The following is a 12453-nucleotide window of genomic DNA, read 5'->3' on the forward strand; positions in this document are numbered from 1 at the left end:
GGAGCGATGGTGGGAGGTGCGGGAGTCGGAGGTGTTTAAGGACAGCCTGGACGTAACACTCGCTGCCAAGCTACGCTTGGCACGGCGATGCCGGGTCACCTATTGCACTCAGACATCTCAGAGGTGTTTTCCACACGAATTAACCCCGGTCTGGGCTCCCCTTCGGCCACCCGCAGCCCGGCCCCCGGCGCTCCCTCAGGCGCTTCCCGCCGCCGCCCAGCGCGCACGCGCGGAGCCCCCGCGCGGCGCAGGCGCGTCCGGGCCGCGGTGCCGCTGAGGCTCGGTCGGTGCCGCTGCCCCGGGCCGTGTCCCCGCCGGGCGCTGCCCGCGGCCCCGCCATGTCCAGCGGCTGCGCGGCGGCGGCGGAGGAGGAGGAGGCGGCGGAGGAGGGAGGCCGGGAGCCGCACTGTGTGTCGGCGCGCTGCTCCTGGCCCTGCGCGCCGCCGGGCGGCCTGGCCCGGGCGCTGTGCCTGCGGCGGGGTGCGGGGGACGGCGAGCCCGGGTGAGGGCGGCGGGCGGCGAGAGGGGCGCTGGGCGGGCCGGGCAGGGCTGGGCTGGGCTGGCGGGACTACCCGTGTCTCTTCCCCCCGGCAGCAGCGAGGCCGTGCTGGCGGAACGGCGGGCGGGAGGAGAGGAGCCCTGCGAGCTGCGGCTGCAGTGCCGGCCCGGCACCGAGATGGTGTCGGTGGGGATCGTGAGCCAGGCCCGGAACATGGAGGTGTACGTGGGTGAGGAGTACTGCGGCACCGGCCGGGGACAGAGCCGAGGCACCTGCCCGGCCCCGGGGTGAGTGCTGGGCACGGCCGGGCCTGGGTCCCGCACACGCTCTGGGTGTCTCTGTGAGGGTCTGCTGCTCTTACAGACGTGGTGTCTTCAACAAGGCTGAGAGAACTGAGGTTGTTCAGCGTGGAGACCCTAGAGCCATTTCCACTGCCTGAAAGGGCTGCGAGACAGCTGGAGAGGGACTTTGGACAAGGGCTTGGAGAGATAGGACAGGGGAGGATAGCTTCACACTAACAGAGGGCGAGGTTAGATGGAATATTAGGAAGAAATTCCTCCCTGTGAGGATGGTGGGACCCTGGTACAGGGTGCCCAGATTTGCTGTGGCTGCCCCTGGATCCCTGGTAGTGCCCAAGGCCACGTTGGACATTGGGGTTGGAGCAGCCTGGGACAGTGGGAGGTGTCCCTGCCATGGCAGGGGTGGCACTGGGTGACTTTCAAAATTCCTTTCAACCCAGCCCGTTCTTGGGTTCTGTGAAAGACCTCTTGTCTCTTTGATAAGTAGTCATCTCACACTTCAAAGGACAAGAGAGAAGATTTAAAAAAGAAGGTTTTGTTTTCCCCTTCAATAGTTTTTCCGTGCTTTGCCGGGGGAAATAAAGCAATGTTTCTGTTTTGTTTTTAAGTCATTACATGGCACATCTGCTGCTTAATTAGCTAAATAGAAACCAGTCGACTCAGAGCCTCAGGGAGGATGTGTGAATAATGTACTGAACCTCAGCAGCTTCTCTAGTGCACAGTGCATGCACACATACAAGTAGTTTTTTGCATAAATATTTGATAAGATTCATTACAAGTTGCTTATAAGCGTTAAAGCTGCTATTAGAAAGTAAAAAATTGCTAAAAACTAGAAACTAAAGCTGCTGTTGGAAACCATAAATTTGCATTAGAAATGTGTTCCAGTCTGTCTTGTTTCTTATCTAAATATTTACCAATATAGTTTATTTCTACAAAAGAAGTACCTTGTATATTGATGTCACAGCTTGTTTATTTTTATTTTTCTAGTGAAACTGAAGAGGTTACTTTATACCACAAGTACCTTAAGTTTGAATGCCCTGCAGCCTCCTGTACAATTAAGGTAGGGAGTTGAACAGCATTGTTTTATTTTTCTTTTATCTTTTTAACCACTTAATCAGCTAAATTACATTGCTCTTAGTAAAATTATTGGTTTTATCCACTTCATTTCTTCACCTAATGACTTAAAAATCTGCTTGCTGATACTTTGTCTTGATGGCAGAGTGCAGCTTTTAAATTGCTATCTCAGTTTTCTTTTCATGAAGACTTCATATGATACAGATAATTTAGTCTTAGAGAAAAAAAAAGCAACATAGACCAGATAAACTGCAGATCTCTGATTAGAACTGTCAGCTCTGGGGTTAAATAAGCTTGTGAAGATTGTGTGGCCACTACTCTTAAATGCTTAGAAAAATCTTTTGTTTATCTTTGTGGCACTCAGGTACCTCTGTTCCAGTCAGAATTTTATGGAGAATAATAGCAAGGAGAAATTGGCTTAATTTCCCTGGAAAAGACTTCAGCACATTTTATCCCAAGACTCTAAAGAACAATACATTGTCCCCTATGTACAAAGAAAACATGAAATGTTTTTTTCCCTAACCAAAGTATTTTTTTTCCTTCTTGCAATAGCTGCTCTCCTTTGGTGAGAAACACAGAGTACTCATCAGTAAAATAATTCTAGAAGTGAAAGCAGTGTCTGCAAAACTAGCAACTGATTTTCCTTCACTAGGCTCAAGCATAGACCTAGACAGAGTGCAAACTATAATGGAATCCATGGGATCTAAGTTGTCTCCAGGTGCTCAGCAGCTCATGGACATGGTCCGGTGTCAGCAGAATGTAAGTCACTGTTCCACAGGCACAAACTGCCACTTTACCACTTAGGAATGTTCAAAAAAGATTTTGGGTTTTTTTTAATCTGCACTTTCTGCCATTTTCATCCTAATTGATCTGTTGCCACTCAAATGAGTGCAGTGAGTAAAGATTGTGTACTCCAGGATTGTTATTTTTATATGCATAGTTATAATTTTAAGCTTTACTGCCACCCTGCTCTCCTGCCTGTTTGCACTGTAACTGGTCAAGGATGGTGGGCATTTTCCCTGGAGTGTTTAGGGTGTGGATAGCTGGGCTGGTTTGTCTCTAATGGTCATTATAACCATGTCACCTTCAACTGAAAGGGAACAACACTTACTTTAGATCCTAATCCTGCAAAGTAGGCTGTACCAACAGAATCCTGAATCCATCTGATGTTAATAACTCAGTTTGGGGGTACAGCATGGTGGAAATGAAGTCAGTAAAGCTCTTCTTTTACTTTGACACTGACAGGATAATTAACACTTCATAATTACAAGGAATATAATTCTAAACTACTTCTAAAATCTTTACTAGTAGAATGCTGGGTCATAAAGTATCTGTTGTTGTTGCTGTATATTTTCCAGTATATTTGAATACTCAAATGGGCTTTTCTCCCCATCAGAACAGTTTCCCTCTTGGAGACAAACTCAGTTGGATCTTGGGGAAACATTCTGACTTTGGAGGTGACCGTGCAGTGGATGGATTGTGCAGTGCAGCTCTTCAGTCATCACTGAGTCCATCAGCCAGTGAGCCTTTGCCTGTTAAAAATCACTTAACAAGTGAAGCAGTGCATAAAGATTTAAAAATAACTCGTGATCTGAACTCAGAGGTACCTGAAAGAGGGAATACTTTGGATTCTAAAAGACTCCCTACCCTGCAAAGTGCAGTTGACCTCAGGAATGATTTGAAAGCCATGGGATCTCTGCAAGTGCAGCAGCAAGGAGGTGACACTCCAAACGTGGCCAACCCACAGGTGCTTCTTCCTTTTCTTCAAAACTTGTGCACTCAGGTGAATCACCTTCGGCTCAAGGATGGGGAGAGGCACCTTGGGAAGAGTGCAGTGGCTAAAGAGGAAGGTGTTCAGAGTGCTGGGTGAGTTAAGTTTGGTGAATCTCTCCAAGCAGTACTGACTGTTTCTTGATAAGTTTAAATAAAATCCATAATGCAAGCATTTTCTTCTCATTAGCAGCAATAGTGAATCTTAGAATGTGTGGTTTTGAAGGCTGTGGTGATGAGCATTACAATGTTTCAGATGAGCTGCTTGAATGTAGTTTTTCAGAAGAAGTCACATCATTTGTTGTTACTAAACTTTTGTTTTTTACAGTGCAGATGTCACAGTTACCCAGTTTGACACCTCAGGAACAATAGTGTCACTCATGAGATGTGGGAATGTTGTGTAGGAATGAGGATTTAATGGAGACTGAATATCTCAGCTCCAGTATTTTTAAAGAATGCAGATGTCAACCCAGAGAGTTGCAAAACTTGGATAACTCTTGAAACACTTCTGCTGACAGGGACAGTCTGCCATGCTGACAGAATAGAAACTTTGTGTATATTGTTGACTTGTGTGGATTTTATTTTATGTAATTAAGCTCTCTAATGCATAATTGAGCCTTTGGAAAAACAAGGTTGAAAGAAGATGACTGTGTACAATAGCATGTTCATGAAAAAAAAAGAGATTTAAAGTGTGGCAGGCAGGGTATTTTACTTGTGCTAAAAACCCAATGGCTTCCAAAGTTCACTGCCTAATAAAAGAAATTTTACATTTAAAAAATGTTCAGGTGCTCAGATCTCTATATTGCCTCTTGTCATTAAGAAATAGGTTTTGCTTATTCTTATATTTGCTCTTTTTACAGAGTGGAACAACAGCCTATTTGCTCCTATTTGGAAAAGATAATTTCAAAAAATCTGGATCTGATGGAGAAGAAACTGATGGACTATATTGACTGCCAAATCCAGGCTCTTCAGACACACATAGACAATAAAATGTTCCTCTTGATGGACTTGGTTCAGAACTCAAAACCAAACAAAATTTCCCAAGCACACTATGATTCTAATGAGGGGTTTTCTAATGGAGAGAGATAGAGAGATTCAATGTGAATACTTTGAGAGTAATTACACTTCACAAAGCTTATATTTATGCAGTTAAAACTATAAAGAACCTCAGTGTTAACTTGCATTTTGTTACTGTAATTCTATCCACTGTTGTACACACTTGTTAGTTTTATGAAAGATCTTAAGAATATGTGTTTTTTTTTCCTGAATGTGAGAGTTTTGTATGCCCTTTGTGGCTTATTTATTTAAAGAACATTGCTAGAAGCTGAACAGTCCCCCAGTTGCAGTTTGAACAATAAACTGAGTTACTGCTTATCTTTTTACCTACATGTAATCAGTTCACTTTTTTGGTTGTATTCATTTTTGATGTGAAGTGTGTTATCAGTACAACAGAATATAGTTTATTGCTGCTTTTGCTTTTTTGGCACTCCTGTTGAAGACATTTATTGTTCTGTTTCTAAAAGGAAGGTTGGATTTCATTGGAGCTGTCTTTTAGAGAGCTGGGAAATGTGAACCCACCCTGGGTTCTTTGGGAGCCTTGTTGACTGTACAGGCACCTAAATTAGGAATCCAGGCTCCTTAAGAGATACCTACAACAAGACTGTGATACTTTTTTCCCTTCTAAATTACCTGAGTGTGCAGGAACAAGTGAAATGAATGTGTGCTCAGCAGACTTTATCCAGGTTTCATTATCCTGAGAAGTGCAAATACTTCCTTCATGGTTCCTCTCCAAGTGGATGTTGTTCCCAGACAGGATGTGCTGGGGTAGCTGCAGAAGACCAGAGGTGTTTTCCTTACTGCATCACGCTTCTTTAACCCACTGGGATCAGTTCTGCTGTCATTTGGGGAGGTGGGAATGTGTCTCCAAATGCCTCTTCTGTGGAAGGCTGAGTTTCAAACTTCATTCTGTTTGTTGCTCTTAGGTTCTAGGGTGCACCATTTAAGTTGGAGGTGTGGGGACTTGATGGTAATCCCCTCAGCTGGGTGCACAAACATTTTTGGCAGAAGCTAGTGATGGGAAAGCAAGTGTTGACACAAAGCAGCATAAGCATGTACAACCCAATATCTTTATTTATTCTGCCTGATATTTTCTTCTCCAGGAAAACTGATGTCTTTTGAAGACTGTCACATCCTGATGGTATAAACCCACAGAAGTAGATTTGGAAGAGAGGAAAATGTGCTTTGAAAAGACATCTTGCAGTTGTCCCTGATCTTAACTCCTGCCAGGTGCAGTTTCAAAATTATTAAAAAAGATAAGATTTGTTTTTTTAAAAAACAAAAGGACCTTAATTATCTTGTACTTCATGCCTGTAAAGGTGTAAAGTCATCTAAAGGTATCTATCTAAAGGCAGACACACTCTTTTTCAACTCAGTGACTTGAGATAGAGTACTAAGTTGAGAGATTTTTTGGTTTGGATTTTTTATTTGATAACAAAAGCTGAAATGGATTTCTGAGTGTTGTTGAGTTCCAATGCTGTTAATGTAATGGTTTTTTATTTTTTTTTCCCCTCTTCCCTCTGTGGGTGACAAATGTGAAGAGCAGTTGACACTAGACAGAAATCTCCAGAAGTAGTTAAAATGGGCTCTGGACACTTTGATAGCTGTATCCTACCTGGTGTTTGTGATATTTCAGTGTCACAGCTACCACAATGAGAATGTTTGAAATTAAAACCACAAATGCCAGAGTGTAGAAGTTGTATTGTTGCAGGTTTGGTGTTTTTTCAGCTTCCACTTCAGTGAGGGATTCTGTGTAGAGAGAAAAATAAAGTGTTTAAAGTTTAGAATGTTACATTATTTAACTGGGGATTAAATAAGCCTTCTTTCAGATATTTTCATTTGGTATGACCCACACAGAGTGGAAATCCTGAATATGAAGTACTGAAGAGTTGTAAAAATTGGTAATAAAACAATCCTGCAGAACATCATGATGTTCAATTCTTTGGTATTGCTGCAGCCAAGTTTCTGCCAAGCAGTGCTGTCACCGTGAGAGAGATTTGAGGCATTTGCTAGGCTAAAAAAAGCAACTTGTGGTTCCAGTGGTTTCCTATCTGCTCCTCAGTGAAACTCATCTACTTTATAATACCTGGTGTGATCTATTTGCGCTTTTTCACATTTACAGCTGTGTCCACTTCCACACATATGGATGCAAAATCTTTCACTACTGAAATAAATGAGAACATAGCTAAAATGTTACTAGAGTTCAGAAAGGTTAATAATTAAAAAAAAATCTCATTACTCTTAAGAGCAAGATTAATTCTAAATATTTCCTAGATCTGATACCTGAAAACAAGTGGCCCAATGGGCTTTGGGCTCTATTAAAGTGAGAACAACCAGCACAGTGGGAGTAGCAATAAAAGCTTTTAAAAATAGCTTTTCAGTATTTTGTGGTTTCTATTTGCTCTCAGTTCCTGACCACTGAGGATCAGACTGCAAATAGCACCCAAGCTTCGTTGTCTTACAAACACCTCTGCAGCTCTAATTTAAAGGCATGGTGCTTTTGGTTTCTGCTCTCAACACTGTCCTTTTTATTCCTTTCTGGTCAGTGCATGGAGTGGGAGGATTTAACCTTGCCTGGAATGACTCAACTGCCTTCATTATCTGGAGTACCAACAATACACCTGAATGAAGTGCACACATATGAATATTATTTTTTCCCTCTTACCTGAGTGCTCAGCAGCCCTGAGATCTCTTCTGAGGCGGATGGGCCCCACTACAGTGTTAGTTTTCCATGTGTATGGAGAGATGGCTCTTTTGTGCCTGGAGATGCAGCCTCTGGCACAGCGAGTGTTGATGTTGTTGCTGTCACAGATCACAATGTCACACTGCAGATAAACTGATGGGAATCTCCGCAGGAACCTGAAGGCCCTGAATTTGAATCTTCCATGGTTTTCAAATGCTGGGTAGGTTACCACAGTGTCATCTTTATTGCAGCTGCAAAAGAAGGTACAGATGTGTTAAAACAGTCCACTTAGAATAATCATTCTCACTGAATGCAGTGAACTGTAGGTACAGCATTTAACCAGGGCACTGTTTTTACATGTGGCCATACAATGATTGCTTTTTTTTTTCTTTGCCCAGCATGATATGGTGCATGTTTTTCCTAGCTCTGTTAGTGGAATATCTTTAAATTTTTCTGCAACTCACTTCCAATCACAGCCTGCTAAAGAAACTAAGTGGAAGAGACAAAAATAAGGAAGTGCAGTTGGTGTTTAGATTGCATTTCCTCACACATTAGGAGACTGTGATAAAGTCATCCTTACCCACTCCTGATCAAGTCGTACGTCAGAGATCCAAAATCAGGCTCTGGAGATGCTGTGCAGGTATCAATGAACACCTGGAGATTTGGGTCAGTGGAATGAAGAGTCACTTCAGCAAAGAGGGTTTGGTTCAAGTCTACGTAGTATGGGGAGTACTGTATGGGCTTGGAGAACGACTCTGACTCGTAGAAAGCCATGCTGACGTTGTACCTCCCCTCAGCAGTCAGGTTCTGGATGGCATTGTTTGTTGTGATGTAAATGAGTTCCAGGGTTTCATTGTTCTTCATTCTGCACTGTGCAATGATCTCAGTGTTCCTCTGGCGGGTGATGGTGCTGCCAGCTGGAGCCAGGGAGATGGTGTTGGTGTAAGTGATGCTGTGACCTTCATCCTGGGGAGGGAACCGTGGGAAGGGCTCAGCTGGGATTGCACAGCAGAGCAGTGGAAAGGAATTGTAATTAAGTTACAAACCTGCCCAGCTGGGCTTATCAGAGGCTCAGGGTGTATTGGAAATGTGAAACAGGCTGCAACCAAAAAATCTTATCAGTTCTCTGCCTGTTTTTTTTCCAAAGCACTGAACCAATCCAGGCAGCAAAAAGGTTAAGGAATAGTGCACGGAGCATGGGAAGTACCAAAGCTATGCTCCAGTCACCCTTATTGAAACAGAGCTATGAACTAGATCTTGGGAATCTTTTGGGGGTTAATTTATGTGGATTCTACCATATTTCTTTTGAAAGGTTTGTTGATTATCAGATTCTTAAAGAGGTGAAAATGTTCTTTGTACTTCAAGACAGGAAACATGGAATGGGATGAGCTAAGTGAAAATAAAATCAATTTACTCACATGCTGTTCATACACTGCTTTTCCTAGCTCTTATCTTTCCTAAACTCTTGTTAGCTTTTCCATATTTTTATCCCCTTTACCTTTTTGATTGTTCCACAGCTGGCCAATGGGAAAGAGAAGATCACTGAATCTGTTACAACTGGTCTGCAAGATGGATCATTCAGCTGCAGGTCATCTTCCCTAAAGCCAAGGGAGGCCAGGTAAGACTTGCTCAGAACAATTCTCATGCTGTATGAAGAGCATGTAAGGGTTGCTGCCATTGAAAAAGAATCAAACAAAACCAAAAACCCATTAGGACAAGCTGCAGTGGTTATTTTTCACTTTGTCTAAATCCTTGAACCTGTCACATGGTTCTGGATTTGTCAGTGAAAAAGCTCGTGCCTACTTGAGGTCATGCAGAAGTTGCACCAAAATTTCAAAACTCATGCTGAAAGTTTAATTTAAAACCAGTAACACAGAATGGGTCTCTGCCTTTTTAAAAGGGAAAAGAAATCAAAGTGCTGTTGCAGAATGGTGGATAAGGAAATTGATTTTTCTCAGACATTGAGGTTTTAGAAGCTCCTTTCCACCTCAGTTAATGGGAATATGGGCATGCAAGGATATGGGACCAATAAGGAAAATAAGGCCCAGCTCAGGGGGAAAGGAAATTGCAGCCCACCTAAACTCTGTCTAACCAGTGCAGACCAGGAAAATTCCTGAGTACCTTAGGACACAAAACCATTTAAACTAACCAGACAATAAGAGTTTATCTTTGCGTCTTAGCATGGTAACAAAAAGAAGGAAAGAAGGAAAACCTCCAATTTTAAGTGGTGCCAGCCAGAAAAAAAGGACCCAAAAGTGAAAGAACTGTTTTTCTTTTGCAGATGGGTCAGGAAGTAACTTATGCTGTATAGGTGAGATAATGTGGGATTTTTGTGTGTAAAGACTGCCAATAAAAAGGCTTAACTCCTCAGTGTCAGCCATCAGTTCTTTTGGATGTTTGTAAGAGAAGAATCACATAATGAAAAGAATCAGCATCCTCTCCATGCAGCAAGGGCACTCACTGTTGGGCTCCATGGGACCTGGCAGGGGAGCACTGGAATAATGAGCTGAAAATCCTCTGTAGGAGTTGGTGTCATCTGTGGACAGCACAACTGTCATTGTGTTTGAAGAAGACTCAAATGTGGGCTGGGCAAGGCCACACACTTTCCCCAATAATCCAGAACCCGTGGTGAGGCCATCATAGACTGCTGTGAAGTCAAGTCGGCAGTTTCTGTCCAATTCCAGGCTGCAGACACAGGAAAAATCATTACAGGGAAATCTGAGTGCAGACAGCTTTGGTTGTACTGGATTTAGGATCCAGTGCAGATAAAATGAGAGTTCCACTGAAGAAAAAGAATGGAGAACAGAACACCACAAATGGACGTCATTAAAAAAAAAGGCATTATTAAAATTATTTAAATAATTTTTCAAGTATAGAGTGGGCCTATGTGGGCCTCTGGAACCTCTTGTGTGTATCACAGAGGTGAAATTCCTGCAATTTTTCACCACTGGAGGGTGGATTTTCCCAGAAGAGCATTAGCAGATGGACCCTGGCCAGGAATGCTCAGAGCATTCCAACCTGTGCAGAGTGGATCATCTTAGAGGGCAGTGGTGAAGGTAATGATTTCCTGTGGAATCCTGTACATTTCATACTGAATTCTTGCAGGGCATTCTGCAGTCTGAATATCTCAAGAAATGGACCTACCCCTCATGATTGGTCACTGAGGTGTTTTCTGGCACTGCAGCAGCTTTAGGGTAATGTGCAGGGATGTGAAACACTTCACAATAATTTTATCATAACATTCAACAAAACCCTTCATTTTTAAAGTGTACAGATGTTCTAAAAGCTAAAAAGAGCTTCTTCCTGTGTTTAACAAAGTAATGCCTTTAAACAGAAAGAATAAAGAGCATTAGGGAATTTACTCACAAAAAATCCTGGAACTGTAAGTTTATCTTGGAGTTTTTTGGTGCTTTTATGTACCAAACACAGTATCTGAATTGAGGATAAGGTGCTGGGTAGTTGGGGCTGCTGAATGTCCCATTGGGACCAGTTAATTGTCCTCCACAATTTTCAGTACCTGAAAAGGAGATACATTGGTAACAGGATAAGTCATACAATGAGTCATATTAAAAAAAATCACACCCAAACCCTTATGTGACTGCCAGGATTGATTCTTTAGGACTCCAGTCCTCTGGAAAGGATTAAAGGTACTAAAGATGAAATTCTGTAGGGATTTTGAGGTCAGGTGGAATTACAAAAGTGTTCACTGCTTCTGTGAAGCTCAGGGTGATGACACCTGAGCTGGCTGTAGATGAGTTAACTTTGGTACTGGGAGCAACTTAAGTGAGAGCCACATTTTGGATAAATTTGGTGCCCTCTAAAAAACTCATAATGAAGATGCTACACCAACCTTACATGGTCTGTATGGAAGTGCAAAATCTGCAAGTATGAGAGAGATTTTACTTGATAGACAAAGGCAAAAAAAAAAATCAAACCAGTGGAACCTCAGACAAATGTAGATTAGAAATAGGACAGAATTTTTCAGCAGCAAAATTTGGCTGGAGCAGCATGAAGTGGGATTTGGTAACTACACTGTAAAGTTGAGCTTTTTAAGAGCTTAATACCATTCCACCAGGTCAGCAGAAGCAAAGGGACAGGTCACAAGCTAAGATTGATTTTGTCCGAGCTATTCTTATCTTTTAAAAGAAAAAAGTTAAGAGTTTCTTGAATTAAAACCCTTACTGACTTCTGTGAGCTGTACTTGGCAGGAGTTCTGACTAGATGGTCAAATTCTCCTGGGTAAATACTATAATATTTGCCAGCTGAGTACATTTCATAGAAGTCTGGAAGTAAAAGTAAAGTCCCATAATGTCACCTTTGCCATCACTTTTCCAAGTAAAATTTAACTTTTTTGGATCTCTGCAAATGCATTGTTTGTGCCCCTTTCACTGATTTTTGCCCCATTCCATTCTCTGAGGCCTGAAGACCTGAATGAAACTAATTAAAGTTTCTTTTATTATATTTCATTGCTGCAGTTCAAATATTATTTAATGACTTACCTGGCCCTGGTGAGAAGAAGTAGTAGTAGGCAAAGAAGTTTCGTGTGAAAGCCTCAGAGTTGGTTGTTATGAGAAAAGTTAAACTGTTTGAGGATGATTCCAGCACTGGGACTGCATCTGTGTCAGCACACACTTGTCCAAGAAGAGGTGAATCAGTGGAGGGACCATCAAACACTTTAATGCTTTCTGATTCACAGCTTGAAGAAGGAGCAAATCTATTGGAAAAAACACAGTGAGAATCATCTGAGCTCATTGACAGGCTCAGAGGTAATTGTGCACATGGGTTGGGGCAGTCCCACAAATACAGGCTGGGTGGAGAATGGGAGCAGCTCTGAGGAGATGGATTTGGGGATGTTGGTGGTTGAGAAACTCAACATGACCCAAAAGTGTGCATGGGCAACCCTGAAAGTGAATGGGTTTGGGCTGCCTCAAAAGAAGATTGGTGTCATGAGACTCAGACCTGGAATGCTGCATCCAGCTTTGGGACCCCAGCACAGGAAGGTTGTGCTGGAGTGAGTCCAGAGGAGGCCATGGAGATGCTCCCAGGGCTGGAGCCCCTCTGGAACCAGGATG

At 42.8% G+C, this 12453-nt stretch overlaps 1 protein-coding gene across 1 annotated transcript; it reads left to right on the top strand.

The window, feature by feature from the left end:
* The first annotated feature begins 479 nt into the window (after positions 1-479).
* Positions 480-5024, top strand: C8H10orf88 (chromosome 8 C10orf88 homolog). Its single transcript, XM_033066705.2, has 6 exons — positions 480-502; positions 595-786; positions 1786-1858; positions 2425-2631; positions 3269-3738; positions 4503-5024. The coding sequence occupies exons 2-6, from the start codon at positions 677-679 to the stop codon at positions 4729-4731; spliced, it is 1089 nt and encodes a 362-aa protein (XP_032922596.1). The 5' UTR covers positions 480-502; positions 595-676; the 3' UTR covers positions 4732-5024.
* The last annotated feature ends 7429 nt before the right edge of the window (positions 5025-12453 follow it).

The sequence above is a fragment of the Catharus ustulatus genome, chromosome 8 (assembly GCF_009819885.2).
Source record: "Catharus ustulatus isolate bCatUst1 chromosome 8, bCatUst1.pri.v2, whole genome shotgun sequence".
Classification (NCBI taxonomy): Eukaryota; Metazoa; Chordata; class Aves; order Passeriformes; family Turdidae; genus Catharus; species Catharus ustulatus.

Bases quoted from the DNA above. Each gene is read 5' to 3' on its own strand.
- C8H10orf88 (XM_033066705.2), top strand. From the start codon at position 677: ATGGTGTCGGTGGGGATCGTGAGCCAGGCCCGGAACATGGAGGTGTAC. The intron at 1,859-2,424 runs GTAGGGAGTTGA...TTCTTGCAATAG, and splicing joins CAGCCTCCTGTACAATTAAG to CTGCTCTCCTTTGGTGAGAA. The intron at 2,632-3,268 runs GTAAGTCACTGT...TCTCCCCATCAG, and splicing joins TGGTCCGGTGTCAGCAGAAT to AACAGTTTCCCTCTTGGAGA.